Here is a 22,884-nt window from a genome sequence, read left to right as displayed (position 1 = left end):
CATATACCACCCCTAAACCTACCCACCTCCACCCCCTGACCCCTAAACCCACCCATAAACATACCCACCTCCACCCCTGACCCCTAAACCCACCCATAAACATACCCACCTCCACCCCTGACCCCTAAACCCCTAAACCCACCCATAAACCTACCCACCTCCACCCCGACCCCTAAACCCCTAAACCCACCCCTAAACCTACCCACCTCCACCCCCTGACCCCTAAACCCACCCATAAACATACCCACCTCCACCCCCTGACCCCTAAACCCACCCATAAACATACCCACCTCCACCCCTGACCCCTAAACCCCTAAACCCACCCATAAACCTACCCACCTCCACCCCCTGACCCCTAAACCCCTAAACCCACCCCTAAACCTACCCACCTCCACCCCCTGACCCCTAAACCCACCCCTAAACCTACCCACCTCCACCCCCTGACCCCTAAACCCACCCCTAAACCTACCCACCTCCACCCCCTGACCCCTAAACCCACCCCTAAACCTACCCACCTCCACCCCCTGACCCCTAAACCCACCCCTAAACCTACCCACCTCCACCCCCTGACCCCTAAACCCACCCCTAAACCTACCCACCTCCACCCCCTGACCCCTAAACCCACCCCTAAACCTACCCACCTCCACCCCCTGACCCCTAAACCCCTAAACCCACCCCTAAACCTACCCACCTCCACCCCCTGACCCCTAAACCCACCCCTAAACCTACCCACCTCCACCCCCTGACCCCTAAACCCACCCCTAAACCTACCCACCTCCACCCCGACCCCTAAACCCCTAAACCCACCCCTAAACCTACCCACCTCCACCCCCTGACCCCTAAACCCACCCCTAAACCTACCCACCTCCACCCCCTGACCCCTAAACCCACCCATAAACCTACCCACCTCCACCCCCTGACCCCTAAACCCACCCCTAAACCTACCCACCTCCACCCCGACCCCTAAACCCACCCCTAAACCTAGTGGGGCAACAACTGTTCTGATGAACGACGATATGCCCACTTATCTATCTGCTACAGATTATTGTTTAGACTTAATGTTCTCTTAGCCAATCAGAAGTGAATGTTTATCTAATGCATGCCCTTGGAAAAGGTATAATTGGTGTAAGATTTTTCGAGTTAGCTTGCGACCTCTTCGTGAGACTTTGACGCTGGCTCTACCAATTTAACTGCAAACTATTCTTCAGTAAATTTTTACATATTTGATTGAACTTCACGACTCCTGGTCTACTTTCATCATCTGACAACTGTACCCCCTTACAACATCTATCTGTCTGTCTGTCTGTCTGTCTGTCTGTCTGTCTGTCTGTCTATCTATCTATCTATCTATCTATCTATCTATATATACACACACACATATATATACACACATATATATACATATATACACATATACATATATATATATACACATATATAGTATATACACACATATATATATATTATATATATATACACACATATATATATATATACACACACACATATATATATATACACACATACACACATATATATATATATATATATATATACACACACATATATATATATATATATATTTTTTTTTTTTTTGTGGATAATAAAAGTGTCAAGCATCAAGGTTTTGTAACTATATCGTGAGATCTTAAAGAACTCGTCTACATCTACTTCTACATGTATTTTAAACAAGTTTTTTAAAAGATATTTCTTTTTCATCCTCTTGGATTCATCCTCTTATTTGTCCTGTAAATATATCATGTGTGATGAGCATTGGAAAACAGACACAAGCAAGAATGAAAATCTCTTTAATCCCATATATACACACATATTTATAAAAGAAAACCAGGTTACCATTTTTACAGCAAGATACATTCAAGTAAATGACCAGATATTCATCTCATTTTCCCTCAACATCCTATTGATTGCATTGGCTTGAACCAAATAATACATGTAGCTTCTGCTCCCATGCAAATGAGCTTGTAGCGTAAGTGCTGTGAGTGAGTGTATTAAAAAAGCTCTTTCTGAACCCTTTCTCAGCACATTAATATTTACTGGTATGACTTGTTGACTTAAGCTCAGCTTGATATTAGTACAGTTGCGCTTTATAATGATTCTCAAATTGTTTTCTATTGATTATATCAGTAATCCGATTCATTTAAATTCATTTGTATACTTAACACAAATAAACAGAGACAAACTTAAAAAAATACAGCAAATTTCTAGAAAGAGTGCTTCAAACTTTGGCAAAATGGTTTCCTCAAAAAATAAAAAAGAGAAAAGGAAAAGAAAAGAAAGGCAACTGGCAAAAAAGAGTTAAAACTGACTGTGGCTGTGCATTGAGGGTTTCACGTTTTGCAGTTGTGAAAGATAAAAATTGAGTCTATAGTCATATTTCTCCTCAACAATCTCACAGCGTAGTGTATATAAATGATGTTTCGTTGCTCAGTGATTTATTGCATTTGCATTAAGACTTATAGAAGCTTGTTTCCGCCACGGAATAAAAATAAAATAAAAAAAGGTAAAATTACGACTTTTTATTTCAAAGTTCTGACTATTTTTCCCCTCGCAATTCCAAGTTTATTTCTAGCAATTGTGACTTTTTCTTAGAATTGTGAGTTTATATCTAGCAATTGTGACTTTTTTTCTCTGAATTGTAATATAAACTTGCAATTGCGAGTTATAAAGTCAGAATTGCTCTGACTTTTTCCCCCTCCGTTTATATCTTGCAATTTTACAGAACTCGGCAAATATCACGCGGTAAAAAAATATGTATATCGTGGCCACGAATTACCAATTTGGCACATTTAACTAATATGTTCCTCGTGGCCATGAATAATCATTAATTCCCTTGTTTTAGTTCAATCAAAACGAGGGAACAAATTAGTACAATTGTGCCCATGACTTACTTAAACGGGAGAACAAATTATTATTATATTACAGTTGTAATAGTGCGACAATCTCGCAATTGTGACTTTTTTTCTCAGAAATGTGAGATAAACTTAATTTGTGGCATATTTGCCCACATGTCGACTCAAATAGAGTTTATGTCTCTCAATTCTGACAGTATGTCTCAGAATTTAATATCCCGCGATTTTGACATTTTTCTCGCAGTTGCAACTTTGATCTCACAATTTTTTTCTCTCACAATTGCGAGTTTTTGTCTCTCAATTCTGACCGCATTTCTTGAAATATCTCGCAATTTCGACTTTTTTCTAAGAATTGTGATATAAACTCTCAATTGGGAGTTTTAACGTCAAAACTGCGAGATATAAACTAAACAAATACATAAGTTAGAATTGTGAGATAAAAAGTCGCAATTATCCTTCTTATTTTTATTCCCTGGCGGAAACAAGCTTCCATATGGACTTCTCAACAATAACTGAATTTAAGTAGTACAATATCAACTTAAAGGAGCAGTTCGCCTAAAATAAAACTTCGGTCTTCATTCACATATCCTCATTTTTGATTTTCAGGGTAAAGCTGAATTTCAGAAAAATCTTTCCCAACACAATTCATAGTGACCAAAAAAAATAATAAGCACAGTGTCTAATGCGCTATGACTTTTGATGTCATACGATTGTTTTCTGTGAGGATCAGACTGAAATTTAGGTCAGTTTAGGTTGCGGCTCACAAATCTCAATCACTGTATTCAAACTGGTGAGTTGCGTTCGCTTACCAAACGAAAACCAATAGCGTTTGAGTGAACCTCGTGCAAAGATAGCGGCATGTTTGAATGCCAAATTAGAGGAATAACAGCTTGAATTTCAATCTTTTCCTGAGACGAAGCAAACACGTGGTCTCAGAAAACTTGAAATATAGTGCATGAGTTGTATGGGGAAACTCTATGATCCTTTCATGCTTGTTTTGGAGCTTGTCATCTTTGGTCACTATCTTTGTGGTGAAATGAGCTGCATGAAGATTCTTCTCGAGTTCCACGAAACATTACTATCATACGAGTTTGGAAATCACAACAGAAGTTTCATTTCAGGGTGAATTATGTCTATAGTCATTTGCTTGTCTTGTTCAATGTTCGAGAAAATGTCGGAAATGTCGACGAGAGACCGCAGTTCGCAGATGGTCATTGTGGCATGGCACGGCATAATGCTATTTGAAAACGTAAAAAAATTGAGCAAACCGTTTATTATTGCATTACAGCACTTGAACCTTGATCCCATCAGGGGAGTAAACGTGTTTTAAGTGCCAGTAAAGAAAGGAGTCTATGCAGCCGATCGGCTTGAAAAGGAGAATGGATACATGGTGTTCCCGCAGATTGAAGTCTAGGAAAATTTGCAGAAGTGCTCAATGAGGCTGATGGCTGGAGATATCCTGTCAGATACTGTCATAGTCCGAGTCCTGTTGGGTTCTGATGGCGGCCCACTCCACCAGAAAGAAGGTCCCGGTGCCCATGAAGCCCATCAGCACCATGATGAGCAGCTGCCAGTGCAGGAGAAGGTAGTTGCTGTAGAAGAAGGCCACCGCAGCGGTGATGGACTGCAGAGACGCCACGAAGAGAAAACACAACTTCACATACCACACCATACACAATCACACACTCAATAAAGGTGGGCTTTTAATTACCGGTTCTTAAACCACGTCTTTTATTTTAATCAGAGTTTCTGTCTGAACTAGGCCGTTCGATGGATGCTTGGTTAAACCCAATCCAGTCCAAAATCTACTGCAAGCCCCTTTGGATAATTGGATCTGCTAAAATCATGAATGTAAAATCCTGCTCCACAAAGCTGTATCTAAAGTGTTTCGACTGACTGCGATTCTGTCGCAGACACTTTGAATTTTAGACATAATATAGACATTTTTCAATTGTAGTCTTTTAAATGGCATCTGACATAATAAAGTGAAAAATATAGATTTTTTTATACATATCGAAACTGAACTATCTGAAACGCCTCCAATACTAATTTCCCACAGAACAGATATGCGATACCAGCTGTGCTTTCTCTCTCATCTCTCCGACAGCGAGCTACACACAAACCCGCCTCTCCTCACTCACTCGTTAATGAATATTGTTGCGGTTACAAGGCTTGAATTTTGTGTATTGCACATAATTTGACTCATTCCCTCATTCAAGTTTTGTGCTCACACCCAAAGTGCGGCACATAAAGCCGACCTCTCAGAACTAAACGGAGTTCTTTTTCGCTGCTTATTGACATTAAACAGTCAAATACACACTAAATAATGTCAAAATGCCGGTCTTGGTGAGTATTCACGTCAACACAGTCAGTTATGTTTTATGTGAACATAAACCGTTGAGAAAGAAAATGCACGTGTGCCAGTATAATGGATCCTTGCGTCAGGTCTTAAAGTGACAGCAGCGTAATAAACCTGCTGCCAAATCATGAGATAATATTAAAAATATCTATATGGTAGTTTTTCCAAATGGTATCAGATGTCAAAATTGTGGCTAGTGAAAATGTTGAGTGGCTTGCAACTTTGGAAAACTACTAGCCACAGCGGCTGGTGTGCAAAAAATAAAAAGTTAATCTCAAGCCCTGGTCACATCATACATTTCATTTTCAGTGAGGACATAAAAAAATTCTCAGCGCTCAATACGCCGCAAGAACTTAGGACGAGGAGTAACAGGCGAATTAAAATATTATATAAAATATACTTTATTTTATATAAAATATTCCTGCTATGGATTGGATATATTAATTATATAATACTAATTTACAAATAACCAATACATATTTGTTTCAAGTAAATGGGTGAATCTCATAATAAAAAAGAAAAAAAATTATATATATATATATATATATATATATATAAAATAAATTATATTTTATACTGCCTTTAATTTATTCTGAATTAAATACTGTAACCAAAAAAATCATTGTATTACTGATTAATTGAATTAAGTCATTAAGAAATTTTTTTTAAAAAAAATGTCAATATAGAAAATCTTTATGGTCATAAATATAGGTTATTTTCTTTGAGCAAACCATACAATTCTTTATATACTCTCTTTTGATTTTGGGACTCCTTAGGACAAGTTGAAACTGGAAATTGCAAATATATTCCTTCAATGAATATACATTTTCTATAATTATTTATTTATTTTAATTTTTTTCAAAACAATACATATTTCTTAAATGTTTTCAAGTAAATGGTTGAGTCTCTCAAAATCTCAAGAATATGAACATACATCACCCCCAAAATATATATTTTTTTTAGAATTTAAGGAGCCAATAATCTCTATAATGTTCTTTTTAGGACCAATGTTTTCATGCCTCAACATTTCTAGTGGTGCAAAAAAATATATATTAGACAACAAAACACACACTGAAATGACTGTTCACAACCTAAATAAAACTAATGGGAATGAAATTAAAAATTGGCTTCATGTTTTTAAGCAAGATATAATTGTATTATTTACGTTTTTTTTTTTTTTTTTTTATCTCTCATTTTTATATATTTTGGGGTGAAATATGACCCGGCCATTATGTTTTCACCCAAATATCGTTGCAGCCTTATTCCAAATTTTTGGCACTGTGTTTTAGTATCAGACAATTTAATGACTTTAAATGCTACCAATTGTTACACTTTAAAAAAAAAAAAGAAGGTTCAAACCTGTACAAATTTAAAGACTGCAAACGCTGGTGCGCTGTCGTCCCGGAACAAGACCCCCACAATGCTGATGAGCTGAGTGTTGAAGCAACTATCACCCAGACCCAGCAAGAAACTGCATATCAGCGCCACCGTCACACTGACACAACACATGAACAATAGAATAAATCAATGCAAAGAAGCAAGAAAAGTGTTAATAAACATCCATTCTCAATGCCCATGCCTGCTGACTCTTACCTGGGTTGGATAAACGCTTGCATTTGTGTGCCTTCCTCTGGGGCCACGGGAGCATCACTGGCTATGTTGAGGAAGATGAGGTAGAACGCCACAACATGGGTAACCAGACCCAAAAACACTACCGGGTTTCTGCCATAACGGTTACACTTATCCATGATCCCAAATACTCCCCCTCCTGGTTAAACAAGAGAAATCGTCTTATTACGTTTGCTTTGGCATGCTCACTGAGAACAGAAGCACAATAGTGTTGATGCACTGACTCACCAAGTATTTCACCAACTCCGATCAAAATTCCAGAGAGGCCGATGAGACCCTTGGCGCCTTCTCCAAACTGAGTCATGGCCCCTAAACACGTCCCATACACCCCACTGTAAAAGGTGAGCTCGAGACCTGTACAGATAGGCAGCCACATTGTCTCAACATCACAGTTCAGCCACTCCTCTATATCTATCACTGACAGATCTTCAAAGAATAGTCTGTAGGGTGGACAATATGTCCGATTACATGATGCATATTTTTATATCATTGTAATCAGTATCGGGCCGGTTGCTTTTTAACGTTATTGTTACTGGCCTGATAAGAAAATGTGCCCGATATATTAAAGCAGATAAATAGTGGATTATTTCCTTCAGATGTGCACTGTTCGCCATGATGGTTTTGAATATGCTTGAAATATAATTGAAATCACTTCAAAAAGGAAAATACTGTTCAGTGCAATGCAAATCTGTCATATAGGCTACATAACATTATAATGAGAATATTATAATTGTGTGCTTAGGACATGGTTTTTAATGGTGAGACTTGTTTTTGTAATCGGGCTGGAAATGGATTTAAATTTATCTGCCAATATATCGGTTATCGGCTTTCAAATATAAAGAATTATCGGTTATCGGTATAGGCCAAAGTTTTCATATCGGTGCATATATATAAAAAATATTTTTTTTTAAGTGGGGTAAAAAAAGAAAATGTCTATATATATATATATGAGATATCACAGAGACATCTCTCCGAAGGATAGTAAGTGAGGTGGACAGTATGTCCGGAAACCTACATACATCAAATTATGAATACTTTTATGTTACTGTAATGGTATTAGGGTTGCAAAGGGGCGGAAAATGTTCGGTAAATTTCCAGAAAGTTTCCGGTAAATTTCCAATGGAAGTTAAGCTGGGGAATTTTGGAAATATTCATTACCACAGCAACCGCTTGCGCGTCCACTCTGAAAGTAACTGTACACATAAGAGACGGATAGATACATTATTTAAGGTTATTTCTATTCGTTAGAATATTGATATATGAACTTATTGTCAAGTAAGCCCCGTTGCGAGCATGTGTGTCTCTCTAAACTTTCAGTGTGCTGCACTGCTCTAGTTGACTATGCTATGTGCTATGTACATGGGATTGAGGAATGGCATGGATATTCAAGTGTATTTGAATGGCATCTGTTTGTTTTAGTCAAGATTATGCTAAAATATACTTTCCTCAACTATATTTAAGTTCCCTATGAAGAGCCAACCCTCAACTTTGAAAATTTCCAGTTTATTCCCGTTTATTCCCATAAATTCCTGTTAATTCCCTTAAATTCCCATTAATTCCCATGGAAAGTTTCCATCTTTGAAAATTCCCAGAATTTTGCAACCCTGAATGGTATATATATATATATATAACAATATAATTATTTGCATCCATGTGGCAATGCCTACTTTTGAATAATCCAGTTAATTAAATACTTTACAAAAGAAAAAGGTATTTATGTTGTCTTTTTATTTGGATCTTGATGGACACAGCCCAAAAGTTAAGATTATTAATAGTTAATGATAATAATAACACTTTTTGTTAATAACCATTCTTGTTCAAATATGTTCAAAACAGTACAATATTACATATAAATATTACATATGTTATTATATAGTATATAGTATTATTATTATAAAACCATTATTAGTATCCGAAAGAACAAATCCCCCCTGCTACTAAAGGGGTCCCCCAGGGCTCTGCTTTAGGCCCTCTTCTTTTCATAATCTGCTTGCTTTATCTGTCAGCATGGTGTGAACTAGCACTGCTACCACACAGATTTGCTTTTAGAGGACCGAACTTACCAGAGTATGCAAAGGGTATGCTCAATAAAAGCATCTCTTTGGTCATAGCCACCTGTATGGATCTCTCTGTTGATGAGATGAGACATCTTAGCATGTTACACAGAAAAAAACTTTAAATCTTTGCATGCGTTCTTAAATATTTAAGTGCCACTTACTGAATGCCTCCAATGCCTGAGAGCCCCGAGTCTGGGATGGCCTTAAAAGAGTAACAAGAATAGGAAGCAAGGCAAAGGAAAAAAAAGACAACATGATTTAACGGGTCCAGATGAATGTCTTGATTTGCAGAAGTGCATAAAAATATGTTTGTACTTACACCACTTCACAGCTATCAGAGATTTCTGTTGGTAGAAGTGACTCAGAGGCATCAGAAGGTGCAGGTTCTGGGTCTGGTCGCTGGATCAGGAAAAAGAGGAAGTTTCCCACCAGACTGATGACCGTGAGTGTGATGAAAACTGTCTGGCGGTCCTTATCTGACACCAGCAAAAGACGTTTTTCAGCTTTATTCGACTAGAGACCTCAATTACAATTCTGTGTAACCCTTCAGAAATTATTTTGTATAGCTGTTTCTATCACAGTATGTTTTTGTTACATGAAATAAGCAAACCATTTATTAATTTCAGCCAAAATTATTGTTACTTTAACTTCTACGTACACATTACATTTCCTTCAAAGTAGCCACAGCAGAACAATATCTGTACTCACCTGTTATGTGACTCTTGTTATGCCAGGCAAGATATATGTAGAGATTACCAAAGAATAAGCTGCAAAAGAGAATAAATAAATCATTGTACCTTATGTACTAGGGGTGTAACAATATATCGTGTCACAATATATCGCAATACAAAAATGCAACAATATGTACCGTGGATAGTTCACCCAAAATAAAAATTACTGTGTGAAAAAATTCAAGTTTTCAGAGTTTTAGTGTCAGTACGACATTAAACTACTATATATAATGCTGAATATAATGTATAATAATGCAATTGGGGAATATTTGTGGGTCCTAATGCCAAATGTCTTATGTTACCAGTAAAAAGTGGCCTACATTATTTAAATATATCTAGTCAGTGACAGAGTAAAAGCATATTCGTCTAAAATAATTATGTTTTCAGTTTCAGAATCATGAATATCTTTATTCTTGTGTCACTACTGTCCTTTGCATTAGGTTTCCAGCACCAAGTCCAAGCCTATTCATTTACACCCCAATGTAAAACCAAATTTAGCATTTTAATCATCAGTATATTTTTTGTTAACCTTTTACCATATGTCTTGGAGTATCGCAATAATATCATATTGTGAGTTCAGTATCGTGATATGTGACATGAGGGTACCGTTACACCCCTATTATATACCATGTTTCCTTCTATTAACGCTCAATGTCGACAAGAAGGATGTACCTAAACTGCATCAACGCCCAGAATATACCACTGTTTCTCCCAATAGTGGAATCTTTGGAGTTGATGGTGAGCAGATTCCCCTGAGCCGTCCAGAGCACTGCAAAAAAATAAAGAACAGAAATATTAGAGAATGTGTGGCGCTACATTTTATGATTTTATAACCGGCCCGATTGTGATATCTCACCTGCAGCGCCAATTCCAAGCAACACAGATAAAGTGTAGAATGACCAGGTGTACGGATGAATGAACACAGCAATATAAGCACTAAAAGAGACCAGAAAGCAAAACCATGTAATCATAAATCCTGAGAAAACGACTAAGTTATGACAAAAAGTCACTTACCTGTAAAGAAGTCCGCTAAAAAACAAAGACAGCTGAGGTCCAACGACAGCTATCACTGAGGGCGCTATGAGGTTAGACGCAGAAAACACGGCGTAGATAATCGCCATGCTAAAACAGAGGTATGAAAGAATGTGTTAAGGGTGGGATTTACTGGTTTGGAGGATGATTACAGAATGATAACATGGAAAAAAACAATATAATACGCATGGATTTCATATTTAATTAAAACAACTCGATGCCAAAATGGTTATGATGCATTTGCTTTGATGATCATTATTAATCATAACTATTTCAATGCGTTTTATAGAAAGGGCAGAGTGAAATGTTTCTTGAGCATCAAATCATAATATCAGAATGATTTCTGAAGGATCATGTGACACAAGACTGGTGATGCTGACCATTCATGGTGAATGATGCTGAAAATTCAGCTTTGATCACAGGAATAAATTACATTTGAACAAATATTACAATAGAAAGCAGTTATATTAAATTGTAATAATATTTCAGAGTATTACTGTTTTTACTGTAAAAATTTTTTTTTTTTTTAACCAACCCCAAACTTTTGAATGGTAGTGTAAACATATGAACATATAAATTCAATATATGCTACATGTTTATACAGCATGAAAATATGAGTAAATTTTTTTTGGAAATCTCATTATTTACAGTAATCAATATATTCACACTACATGCTGACAAGTCTGTTTTATAATAGAATAATAAAGTTCATTAAACAATAAAAATAACAAACAAACAAACAAACAGACACACACATACATACATAATATATATATATATATATATATATATATATATATATATATATATATACACATACATATACAGTGTATATATATATATATATAAATAAATACAAATAAATAAATTATATATATATATATATTATTTATTTGTATTTATTTATTTATATATATATTTATTTATATTTATATATTTATTTATTTATATATATTTATGTATGTGTTTGTTTGTTTGTTATTTTTATTGTTTAATGAACTTTATTATTCTATTATAAAACAGACTTGTCAGCATGTAGTGTGAATATATTGATTACTGTAAATAATGAGATTTCCAAAAAAATGTAATTCATATTTTCATCTATATATATAGATGTATTCAGATATACATAATAATATAATATAATTGCATATAAAAAGTTTTGTTGTCTAATATGTTTTCTTCCACCACAAGAAACATAGACCATTTTTGCCCAAGGAAAAGAGCCTGTGCTGACTGAGTGTCGTGACATTGGGTCACATGACAACACTGCATTCATTTCTCTGTTTCAAAGTTCTGTTTTCTTTGAGAGCATATAGTGCTTCTTTGTTATATAATCAAGGTCAATGTGATTACTGAGGGCGAGAGAGAGTGGTTCGACTACAGCACAACATCAGATGGCCCGGTTTTCATCTTTGAATCAGCTGTAATAAATCACATTCAGAACGGGTGCAGAGCCCAAAACATGTCACATGACTTTAAGCAGAAATAGAGCACAACCATGGGATTCAGGAGGTAAAAGTCCCATTCATTATCTCTTTATGTATGGGTTTTTTACAGTAAACTAAATTTATATATTTCTAAAGCCACTTTGTACATGTCATGTGCAATGTTTAATGTGATGAGCAGTTCCACGCCTCATAAAAAGATCGCAGTCTTGTCAATTCTTGATTTCATAAATCTTTATTTGCTTCAGATCAACATTTTAATGTTGTGCTTCGCCTATGATCCAGATCTGGCTGGCTCTTTATTTAGCCAAGGCAAGTTTATTTACATAGCACATTTCATACACTATGGCAATTCAAAGTGCTTTACATAGAAAGCAATTTAAAGTCACCTTGAAATCACCTTGAAATTTTTTTTATGGAATATTGCAGTGATTTATCCGTGCACATCCTTATTTTTGTCTTAATTCATATGCCTTATAATCTTTAATCAAAATAACTTCCTCTCCTCTTGCAGCTCTTCTCTTCTCTGATGATGCGTCTACTGGCGTGAGGGCGGAGCAACCTGTCACTCACACGAGATCAGCCAATAGCAAACCACAACCATCCAATCAAAGTCAAGCCCCGCCCTACATCTGTTCTTGTTCCAGAAGTGTTTCACTTGGATATACATCACAATACAGGGAAGAAATGAATATCGCAACTTCGATTTCGTGCCGATTTTACTTTTTTTTTATGTCTAATGAAAAAGCAAATGAGAGAAATACTTCCGGCACCGAGGTCACTATTGTGCTCTATGAAGAAAGTCGCTCTGATAACAGAAGAAAGAAATGAAGAAAATGAATACCTTGTGTAGCCACTTCCATGAAACTCTGTACTGTTGAAACTCTTTATCACAGTTTGCTGGGGAAGAAAAGTAAAGATAGGTTTGATTGTCATACTGGATGTTTTTTAAGTAAGCATTGCTGCATCTGACATTATAATATTCATCAGATCGACATGCATTTCACTGCGGTCACGCCATCTACGCTTAAAAATACATTGTGCGTCTTAATGAGCTTGCGTGGTCGGCTAAAGGTGTGCGCTTGGTGTCGGTACACATATTTTAAAAATTCATAAAAAAATAAATAAAATTGTTTTCTGCCAACTCCACCAGATTCTTGTTCTACGTCTCCCCGAGTACCACTGTGGTGATTTTATTGTTGTTTAAAGCAACACTAATGAACTTTTCCTCTGCGGTCGCCCTACAGGTTGGAAGCAGAATTGTCCATTACCGCTGTCGTAAATAATTTCGCCGCCCACAGCCTACTGTCACACACACACTCGCTGTTTATCCAGCACCGGCTTTGGAATGAACGATGTCCACAGACAAGGTCGAGTACGTTGCATGATTTCATGAAAGTATGATGTATTGCGAAATCAGAAACGAAGAAAAACTAAATAATGACTATTGTAACAATTGTCGTAAAGCAAGTCAAATCTGTAGTTTTCTTATGTCTCATTCGAACTACAGAAACGCGACCCGGTTTGGCAAACTTGCATAGTGCGGTTATAGCAGATAAAGGCCCGCAAAGCGAATCCAGAAGTGCCTTTCACCCTGTTACGACTTGATGAACCACTAAAAACTATTTTGGAAACATTATTTTAAAGGGTTTGTTCACCCAAAAATGAAAATTCTGTCAGTAATTACTCGCCCTCATGTTGTTCCAACCATGTAAGTCTTTCGTTCATCTTCGGAACACAAATTAAGATATTCTTGATGAAATCTGAGAGTTGTCTCACTCCTCCATAGGCTTTCAGAGGGACCGAAACTCGTCGGCCCAGAAAAGTCATTAAAAACATCGTTAGAATAGTCCAAGTGACTACAGTGGCTCTACATTACAACAATACTTTTTGTGCGGAAAAACAACAAAAATAACGACTTTATCCAACTATTAGTATTTTAATTACTTTTCTGGGCCGACGAGTTTCGGTCCCTCTGAAAGCCTATGGAGGAGTGATCCAGCTCTCAGATTTCATCAAAAATATCTTAATTTGTGTTCCGAAGATGAACGAAAGACTTACATGGCTGGAACAACATTAGGGGGAGTAATTACTGACAGAATTTTCATTTTTGGGTGAACTAACCCTTTAAGGTAAAAAAAGTTCCTTAGTGTTGCTTTAAAGGATTTCATTCTTTAATAATTATATGCCAAAGCCATATACTATTAACCTTGCTGTACAGACATATTTATAAAAAAATAAAAATAAAAAAAAAGATAAAATCAAATAGTTTTCGGCCAACTCCACCAGATTCTTGTTCTACGTCTCCCGGATTTCTATGTTGATTTTTATGTTAACAAAATCACCACACTGGTACTTGGGGACATGTAGAACAAGAATCTGGTGGAGTTTGCAGAAAACTTTTGTTTTAATGGATTTTTTTAAATGTGTGTACCGACACCTAGCGCCCACACCTTTAGTCTACCACGCACGCTCATATAGACGCGCAATGTCTTTTTAGTTAGTCGCGTACCCAAAGTGTCAAAAACCTACTTCAATATTGCCGCAGGTGCCAAAGGCTGTAAACATCACCATGAAGCCCAAGCCCAGGACGATGATGTTGAGCAGGGTCTTTCCTTCGGGACTCATGTTGGCTTTAAGTCTTTAGCTCGATGACAACCTGAGACTAGTGAACACACAAAAGCATCCGAGTCAAGTGACACCTGACACGACTGGTTAAAAACACTGACTATGCACGATCACTGCTTCCTCGTGACGAGATCAAACAGCTCTGAGGAGTCTTCAGTTAGACCAAAGAAGTCCCTGGATATGTGTCATGCGAACACATCTGAATAATGAGCTATTAAAAATGATTACTGATATAATTTAAGTTTGTAAATGGAGACCGGTTGCAGTAATAATCATGCGAAATACACTTACCGAATACTTGTGTGCGCTGATGTAAACAGCTAATTCATAATGTAAAAGACCCGTTGATCACGACGATTTCGATATAGGTTGAAACATTCTGCGAGCTGGAAAACGTGAATAAATGTTCTTTTCCTGCTTCCCGATCAGGATCTCCCTGTATGTCTGAAATCGAAAATGTCTGTCATGTGACTTCTATCAGCTGACGGTGACGTCATAACCATCCTCCGCGAACGGATTTGTGGGTAGTGTCGTCTTTTCATTGAATCCGTGAAATCAGTGAGAGATGTGCTGTTGATGGATATAAATATATTTTTTTATCAAATGGATAGTTTATGAATGATTTCAGTTAGATATAATTTATATTCAGTGTTTATTGCTGAATTTGTCTCGTTTCGCTGAATTTTATAGTCAGTAGCAACATAAATTGCTATTTTGAAGACTACATTGAGGACTTTTTGATCTCACATACTAACGGGAACTATATTCGTTCTTTAACAACTTATAGGCCTATATAAAAAAGGCCTATATAAATCTCCCCTTAAACTAATTTTATTCTACAAATCATTATTTTATTTAAATATAACTTTCTGTAAAAACTATCATTAAACGACTTTGCATTTATTTTGTCAGAGTACTTATTCAGTTATATTGTGGGATGCAAAAACTGAAAACCTCTGTAATTTTTATGAGAAATTTTTGGCTTTTTGGCTTGACTAAATATTGTGAGGAGGATGAGTGCTTTTATCTAATTCATTTACCTTTTTTAACCACATTTCACATTCATAATGCAAGTTTACTGTTTAAGGTTTTGTTGAGTGAAGTAAAGTTGGACAGATGCTTTGAGCTTAACAAATATTTATTTTATATTTTTATGATATTGTATACCTGACTAGCCGTATTTTTCGATTTCTATAGCCATTTTTAACGGTTTATTTAGGCATATTTAGTAAGTTTCTCTCTCTCTCTTTTCTTTTTCTTTTCTTTTGTTTTTATTTTTGTAATAACTGTATACTGTTCAATATCTGCATTTGAATGAAAGTACATTGTATAATGTAAATGACATCGCTGAAAATGCTAATTCACTTCCGGGTTTTAGTAATCGCCATTTTGAGAGCGAGTGCGCGCGCGCTCGCTTATTGTTGTGCTCGCGGAGCTCAACGGCAACTAGTGTTCGTTACATTACTGGAATAGGCGAGTCGACTCCGTTTGAGGACACAAAGCGAAGTGAATTCTGATAGTTTGTTGGGTACTTTGATTAAAATGAGTTACGGCAGGCCTCCACCCGACGTAGAAGGCATGACATCGTTAAAAGTGGATAATTTAACGTACCGCACGTCGCCGGAGACGCTGCGGCGCGTCTTTGAAAAGTACGGCCGAGTTGGGGACGTTTATATTCCCCGGGATCGATACACGAAAGAGAGCCGGGGGTTCGCCTTCGTGCGCTTTCACGACAAGCGGGACGCCGAGGACGCGATGGACGCGATGGATGGGGCGATTCTGGACGGGCGAGAGCTCCGGGTTCAGATGGCCCGTTACGGCAGGCCGCCAGACTCCTACTACGGCGGGCGTCGCGGCGGGGGAGCCGCTAGAAGACACGGGGGACACGGCCGCCGCAGCCGGAGGTAAACAACACCTCAGATCAGACAGAGTTTATCTGAGGTCTTTATCTGCGTATAGGGCTTTTCTATGCGTTTTTACAATCTGTCTTGTTTTTCTTGCGAGGAACGTAAGTTCAGTCTGAGAACCATATGTTTGAGGGAAAAAAACATATGTTTTTGTTTTTATTATATGTACTTTGGCGCATTTCATTTGTGCTTTTATTTACCTAACAGCGAGTGTCTGTGTTCGCTCCTAACTGCTTATGTTCGCAGAATATAACGTTAGTACGTAACGTTAGCTTACATAACGTTATATATATATATATACACACACACAGAGAGAGCCTTCCGTTTCAAAGTGACTAATAAACCGTTTACAAACCTTATTAAATAATAGCCATCATCGAGCAGATATTGCAGTATTTTGCTTTAAGCTGTATACTTTTATGACTTAACGTTATATAAACCGTACAGGCTCGTTCACATCAAGATTACTAAATTACATTATAATGTTAATCGTTACCGTTCTGTTTACCATAAGCGCGTGCTGTAATCATGTCTGTCGCTTTAAAGAGTGCAACAACATTCGGAATCCAGAAGTAAAACCTCTATTTATTTTCTCCACAGGGAAATAGATTTTTTTAAAATAATTTATACACCTTTAAAAACAGACATACTGTGAGTTCCGCGGTTGTTAAACGATGGTGTGTTGCTGTTGAAGCAGTCCGGTTGCGTTATTCTTGGTGAACAACTACATTACCCATGATGCTCTACTGAATATTCCACCAATCTGGCAGTCGCGTCGAGGGAATCGCGCCAAATGAGCTCTTTAGCCCCGCCCCCTGTTATGAAGCGGTTTCAATGCTGTCAAAATATTTTGTACATTTTTTCATATATATATATATATATATATGCATGTTTTGCAATAAACTTAAATGTATTGTATATAACACAACTTTATATTATATACAATAATTTATGTAATATAAATGTATAGATATTTCTCCATAGTTTTAAATTCGATTGTCATCCGCAGTGTTTCATGGGATTGTAGTTCTTTCCCTCAATAAATCCATTAAGCACAGTCTTGTACCTTTTTGTAAAAGGACAAAGTGTTTTTGTTTTTTCCAAATCAAAGTTGTGATTCACCTCATATCTAGTTGTTTTGGTTCATGGCTTGTAATGCTTTAAAATCGAATGATATCGTTTCTCTGTGTTATCTTCACTGTGGAATTAGAACCATTATTATTATAACTTTATATTTTTCGTTATAAAAGCTATAGTGATAACTATCGTTCTGTTTATTATAAGCGAATGCTGCAGTTTTGTCGTCTGCCGCTTTAAATGCTTGAGCTCTTTACAGCAGGATGGATTCTGATTGGCCGATATTAAAGTCCGCGTGAACCAGAAGTTGCAAACGACTTTTCTCCAGTGTTGTGACGCATTTCCCAGTGTAACGGAATATTGAACAGAGGGCAGGGTTTTACTCTAGCGCTCCTCCTCTCCATCACAGACTAACGGTTTGAGGGGAGTGGTTAAGCGTTTCCCAAACCAATTCCTCAAACCTACATCATCAGAGAAGGTCCTCCAATGCAGAGGGGAGGGGCATTTTCAGATTTTGATTAAAGATTACGAAGCCAAAAAAATTTTTTTGTGTGGATTGACTTGCATGGATGAATTGTTCACCACAAAACGATCAATTTAGGCAAACAAAGTAAATATGGTCAATTTTGATTTCATGTGGACTTTAATGTTTTTATCAATCATCAGCTGGAAAAGAAAAATCTGAAAGTGATTCCATCCACATCTGTGCCGTTATAGTTCTGGTGTGGATTTCTCTATTCTCGCAGAACTAAAAAAGGATTATTAAAACTTTATTGTTATAGGACTTGCTGTGAATGTTCCTTATATCTTACCAAGTTGAGTGAAAGTGCAGGTCTGTGTACAGACTCCAGGGTTTTTCCTGGCTCAAAATGAGGCGGAGGTGGTAAAACCGTAACACTAGGGGGGTCCGGGGGCATGCCCCCCCGTGAGAAAATTTTGTACATTTTAAAGATAAATTCCTTAATCTGGTGCACTTTGAGTCACTCGAATCTGTTGTTAAAAATAAATAATAATCCACCTGCCAACCACCCATATTCTTTGATTTAGATATCTGCATCTGATCATCACATTACAATTATTCAATTAAGCATGATAATATGGTAACATATCACACTGAAGTAGGCTGATTTAAAATGAACATTTATTTAAATTAAAAGTTCTTCTTTTGGCAAAATTACATTTCCTTTATAGCCTAAACAGAGGCTTTACTCCCTTTAAACTTAAATTGTCAATGTTTAATTTTTGAAAACACTCTTATCGGAATAATTTTTGTACCTTTATAAAGAGCATTTTCCCCTAATTTTATTTAATGTATGCTAAATTTAATTTCAAATTCTTACATTTTATCAATACATTCAATTAAAATAATAAGACGCTAGGCTGTTACCAATCAAATTAAATAATTTACATTGAAAAATTATAACTGTATTAAATGAGATTATGAGATTGTTTTAAATATTTTTTGAATATACAAATAAGGAATGTTGAAAAGAATGCTACTTTATGAAACTAAACCGCCAGTAGGAGGCGGCAGGCGGCCGTCTTAATGAGCGAGTCATTGAGTCATTAATTTAAACGATTCGTTCAAACGGCTGATTTATTCAGAATGAGGCGGTTTAATAATGGGTAATTGAATCTTTGACTCGAGTGATTAGTTCAAAACGCTGAATCATTCAGTAATGAATCATAGATGCGTGTTGCTGTGAGATGCGCTATGGCTCTATTGTTTGGAACTATTTTCGCTGCTGAAACAGAACAAAAACAGTCATTGCGTCTAAAAATGTAAGTAACTTAAGTTTAACTATTTGTTTATTGAACTGTTATGAAATCAATATCTCGGTTTCAATCGTGATGGCATTCAGGAAAACAGCACTCTGGTCGTGTGTAGCCTATATAACGTTATTGTTTCTTAACTATAATTAATATGTTATAAATAACGGCGCGAACCTCAACAGCGCTGTTACCGTCCGTACATTAGGTAAGTTACCATGATGGGAGTTCCGTGTCTTTATTACACTCAACACATTATAATGATTTATCTGTCTTCCACCCTTGATTGAATGGAATGTTGTTATTACTTGGCCCGCTCGACCCGCGGATTATGATCCGTGCAGCATAATGGACACAAGCGGGAACCGCAACAGAACCGTCACGGTGGAAAAAGTGTATATGAGCACGTGATTGTCTGTTCGAGTTTTGTCGAGAGGCGGAGGCGGCAAGAAATTTGACGGTGGCGGCCGCCTCATAATTGTCTATGCAGGAAAAACCCTGGACTCTATTGAAATAATCCATAATTTTTCTTCATCTCCACCCACAGTCCGAGGCGTCGGAGACGCAGCCGCTCCCGAAGCAGGAGCCGCTCTCGTTCCCGCAGCCGTTCCCGTTACAGCAGGTCGAGGTCCCGCTCCTATTCCCGCTCTCGCTCCAAGTCACACACTCCCCGCAAGAGGAAGTCCAAGTCTCCTTCCAGGTCTAGGTCACGTTCTCGATCCAAATCCAGGTCCCGTTCCAGAAGCCGCACGCCTGCATCGAACAGAGGGTCCAAGTCCAGGTCCAGGTCTAAAAGCCAGCCAAAGTCTGCAGGGGAAGAAGGACCGGCATCATCCTAAAACGCTTCAGTGGTAAGAAAACGTGACCCCGGACAACGATGTGCTGGAATGCATTTGCTTATTCTTTGCAGATGCATCGCATTGGTAAAAATGTGACTTGCAGAGCAGGTTTTGGTTCTGCTTTGACAATGCTGTTGAACTCAATGTGGGATTGTTTCCTCCAAGCTGCTGAATCCAGTATGGCAATGTAAAAGCAGAGCTGTGTTGAGCTGTTAGAGGTGTACCTGCTCCTGTTGGGGTTGCTTTGAAGCAGATGGGTGTTTTGGTGGTGCTGAGGTACGTCTACGAGACAACGGACAGACAGCGTCCTGCCTTAGAAAAAAGTCAAACACAAACTCGCTGCCAGTTGCTTGCTTTAACCTGGAAATGGGAGTAAACGTAGTACTTGAGTTTATAACTAACAGGCTGGCATGACCAAAGTCTTATCTAACCCGTGTGCAAAACGAAATGAGATTATTTATAGCAGATGATTAGGGCTGGGTATCGAGTTCGATACTGCGGAGATGTCAACTTCATCTTTGCAGCCAACACTGACTCAGAAAACACTAGTTTATTAATAAACAATTAAAATATCTCCTTGCTATTTCCCCCCGACACATTCATAATCATCCGGCTACTTTTGCCAGTGCTTTGTGGCAAGCTTTTGGTGCTCGAAAAACGCCAACAAACTGAAAAAATAAAACTAGTTTTTTTTAGGCAATATGTAATGTAATCTTGTTAAAACGGATTTCATAACATTTGTATTGAAAAAAAAAGTATTGTTCAGGAACCAGTATCGGACATTTTTGAACGATACTCAGCCCTACAGATGAATTAGTCTGGCAATCAATGAAAAAAAACTTAATGTAACCAGTTTAAAAACATTATAAGATTAATACTGTCATTCTGATTGGATGAGACACATTTAAAGTCAAATTTCCATTATGAACACATGCGACCGGACGTCATACTGCCAGAAATCTAGTCTTTTTAATGGGATGTCATTAATACATCACACATTTTATCTTTTTTTTTTTTGTTGTTAAAATGTGTATAGAGATATATATATTTGTATAATATGTGTAGTTTGTTTTTGTGCTATGGTTAACTGTCCATGTCATCTTGATGCCCAGAGACTGTGTTAGTTTTTTTCCCCCATTATTTCCCCACCTTTCATTTCCATGTTTGGGTGCGTTCACGCCATGTCGTAATTACGAGATTCCGACTTGTAAAGTGCGTTGGCGTCCTGGTAGAACTCGTAATTACAGCTGAATGTTTGAAAGCGTCACGTGTTGCGATCTGGTAAGTACGACATGGCCTTTTCTCAAGCTTCGTCGCATGCCTGACCGCTGTTTTGTGTTCTCTCAGGTCCGTGGGCGATTGTAAACGTGTGACCTCGGTTGGAGCCTGAGGAACCCCGGATTGAAAACCCTGAAATCTACACCAAGGCTACATGGGCCTAAAGGTCATTATGACTGATTGGCATATTCACACTGTTAAAGAGTTATACAGCCCTTTGTTCTTTGTATACATTGTTCCTGTTTTCAGTGAGGTTGTTTTAAACGTTTATGTCCTTTTTAATTCGTTGAGTAGGACGAGCATCACAATTCTATTGGGCTTTAAGGTAACCCTGTTTCGGTGATGGTTCTGAGAGTGCTAGCTGCACCTCACATGTGTCACTTTTGTAAGACGCTGTTTAGAAATTAATCTAGATTTGGCTCTTTTTGTTGTTGTTGTTGTTGTTGCTGTTAAAAATCTGCTTTAATCTGCAAATGCGTGAAATTATTTCTCTGCTTTGTTTTGAAATCATTTGGAAAGTATGAATAGCTTGTGTTCTGATCACTGTATATTACAGTCCTGATGTTAAACCAATTTTTGTATTTTGCTTTTATTACATGATATATATAGTTCATTTGGCTTTTCGTGAGTGATTATTTGGATTCTAACCCAATGTCTTGTGTATTTTTTGTGCACTAGGCGCAGTTGTCTAGCTGTTGAGTTTTGCTGGTTAGCTGTTAAGATCCGGTGTTGCAGTGCTGAGTGCTTGGCTGTTTCCGGTTTTCTCCAGTTTGCTGCTGTTGCAGGTGTGGTCGAGGTCAAGCAGCATCTGCGCAATAAAAAAATCGGTGGCCAAAGCGCTGTCGTCTGTCAAATTGTGTGACACAGTTTGGAAAGTTGGGAGTATCTTAAACTGTACCTATCAACTTTGTTCTGTCCTTTGATTTTTTTTTTTTTTTTTTGGATCTTCAATAAATCAATTATTAAATGCTTTTGTCTTGGTGTCATGGCAAAATGTGTTCTGACAGGGTTATTATTTATTATTATTAAACTCACTTCCCTTGAAAAAAAAAAGTAAAAACCCTTAAAAGTCCCCCTGTGTTAAAAAAAAAAAGAAAATCTAGTTTTTAATGTTGTTTATATGTCTATGTGATGTTTTTAATATGCTTATAATATCGTCAACGAGTGTATCTCTGAGCTGGAGAGAGTGAGTGGAGGTTAAATATATATTATCTCTCATCCTTCCCTAGCACTTTGTAACACATCTTTCACTCACGGGT

The 22,884-nt window shown here is 37.3% G+C and overlaps 3 protein-coding genes across 12 annotated transcripts in view; 1 reads left to right on the top strand and 2 right to left on the bottom strand.

Annotated features, from left to right (window-relative positions):
- LOC308702727 (tripartite motif-containing protein 16-like) overlaps window positions 1-22,884 on the bottom strand; it is a 662,678-nt gene that overhangs the window by 263,732 nt on the left and 376,062 nt on the right. The window lies entirely within an intron of this gene.
- mfsd11 (major facilitator superfamily domain containing 11) lies at window positions 1,793-15,223 on the bottom strand. 3 transcript variants are annotated; one of them, XR_014031163.1, is made up of 15 exons: window positions 15,046-15,223; window positions 14,659-14,791; window positions 12,971-13,026; window positions 10,661-10,768; window positions 10,503-10,582; window positions 10,319-10,415; window positions 9,624-9,682; window positions 9,235-9,391; window positions 9,077-9,117; window positions 8,922-8,987; window positions 7,087-7,212; window positions 6,823-6,997; window positions 6,589-6,724; window positions 3,863-4,494; window positions 1,793-2,483 (listed from the first exon to the last, which is right to left on the bottom strand). XR_014031163.1 is itself a non-coding variant. In XM_081379914.1 (14 exons), exons 2-14 carry the CDS (start codon window positions 14,752-14,754, stop codon window positions 4,333-4,335), a joined length of 1,359 nt encoding a protein of 452 aa, XP_081236040.1. In that variant the 5' UTR covers window positions 14,755-14,791; window positions 15,046-15,223; the 3' UTR covers window positions 1,793-4,332. The 3 variants fall into 3 exon arrangements, 1 of the variants encoding a protein (XP_081236040.1); XR_014031164.1 differs by having other exon boundaries at window positions 4,018-4,494; XM_081379914.1 differs by having other exon boundaries at window positions 1,793-4,494.
- Window positions 16,118-22,597, top strand: srsf2b (serine and arginine rich splicing factor 2b). 8 transcript variants are annotated; one of them, XR_014031156.1, is made up of 5 exons: window positions 16,118-16,658; window positions 20,056-20,359; window positions 20,513-20,623; window positions 21,695-21,791; window positions 22,304-22,597. XR_014031156.1 is itself a non-coding variant. In XM_081379875.1 (3 exons), exons 1-2 carry the CDS (start codon window positions 16,297-16,299, stop codon window positions 20,345-20,347), a joined length of 654 nt encoding a protein of 217 aa, XP_081236001.1. In that variant the 5' UTR covers window positions 16,131-16,296; the 3' UTR covers window positions 20,348-20,359; window positions 21,695-22,597. The 8 variants fall into 8 exon arrangements, 2 of the variants coding, with proteins under 2 accessions (XP_081236001.1, XP_081236000.1); XR_014031157.1 differs by having other exon boundaries at window positions 16,131-16,658; window positions 21,695-22,597; XR_014031158.1 differs by having other exon boundaries at window positions 16,131-16,658; window positions 20,513-21,791.

Source organism: Scardinius erythrophthalmus (assembly GCF_964197995.2).
Source record: "Scardinius erythrophthalmus genome assembly, chromosome: 1".
In the NCBI taxonomy this organism is placed as follows: domain Eukaryota; kingdom Metazoa; phylum Chordata; class Actinopteri; order Cypriniformes; family Leuciscidae; genus Scardinius; species Scardinius erythrophthalmus.
Note: the sequence above shows the minus strand (reverse complement) of the source record. Positions and strands in the feature narration are given on the sequence as shown.

Coding starts and splice junctions, on each gene's coding strand:
- mfsd11 (XM_081379914.1), bottom strand. CDS start 14,754: ATGAGTCCCGAAGGAAAGACCCTGCTCAACATCATCGTCCTGGGCTTG. Junction 8,988..9,076: donor TCAGGCATTGGAGGCATTCA/GTAAGTGGCACT, acceptor TCTCATCAACAG/AGAGATCCATACAGGTGGCT. Junction 7,213..8,921: donor CATACCCTTTGCATACTCTG/GTAAGTTCGGTC, acceptor CTATCTGTACAG/GTCTCGAGCTCACCTTTTAC.
- srsf2b (XM_081379875.1), top strand. CDS start 16,297: ATGAGTTACGGCAGGCCTCCACCCGACGTAGAAGGCATGACATCGTTA. Junction 16,659..20,055: donor CACGGCCGCCGCAGCCGGAG/GTAAACAACACC, acceptor CTCCACCCACAG/TCCGAGGCGTCGGAGACGCA.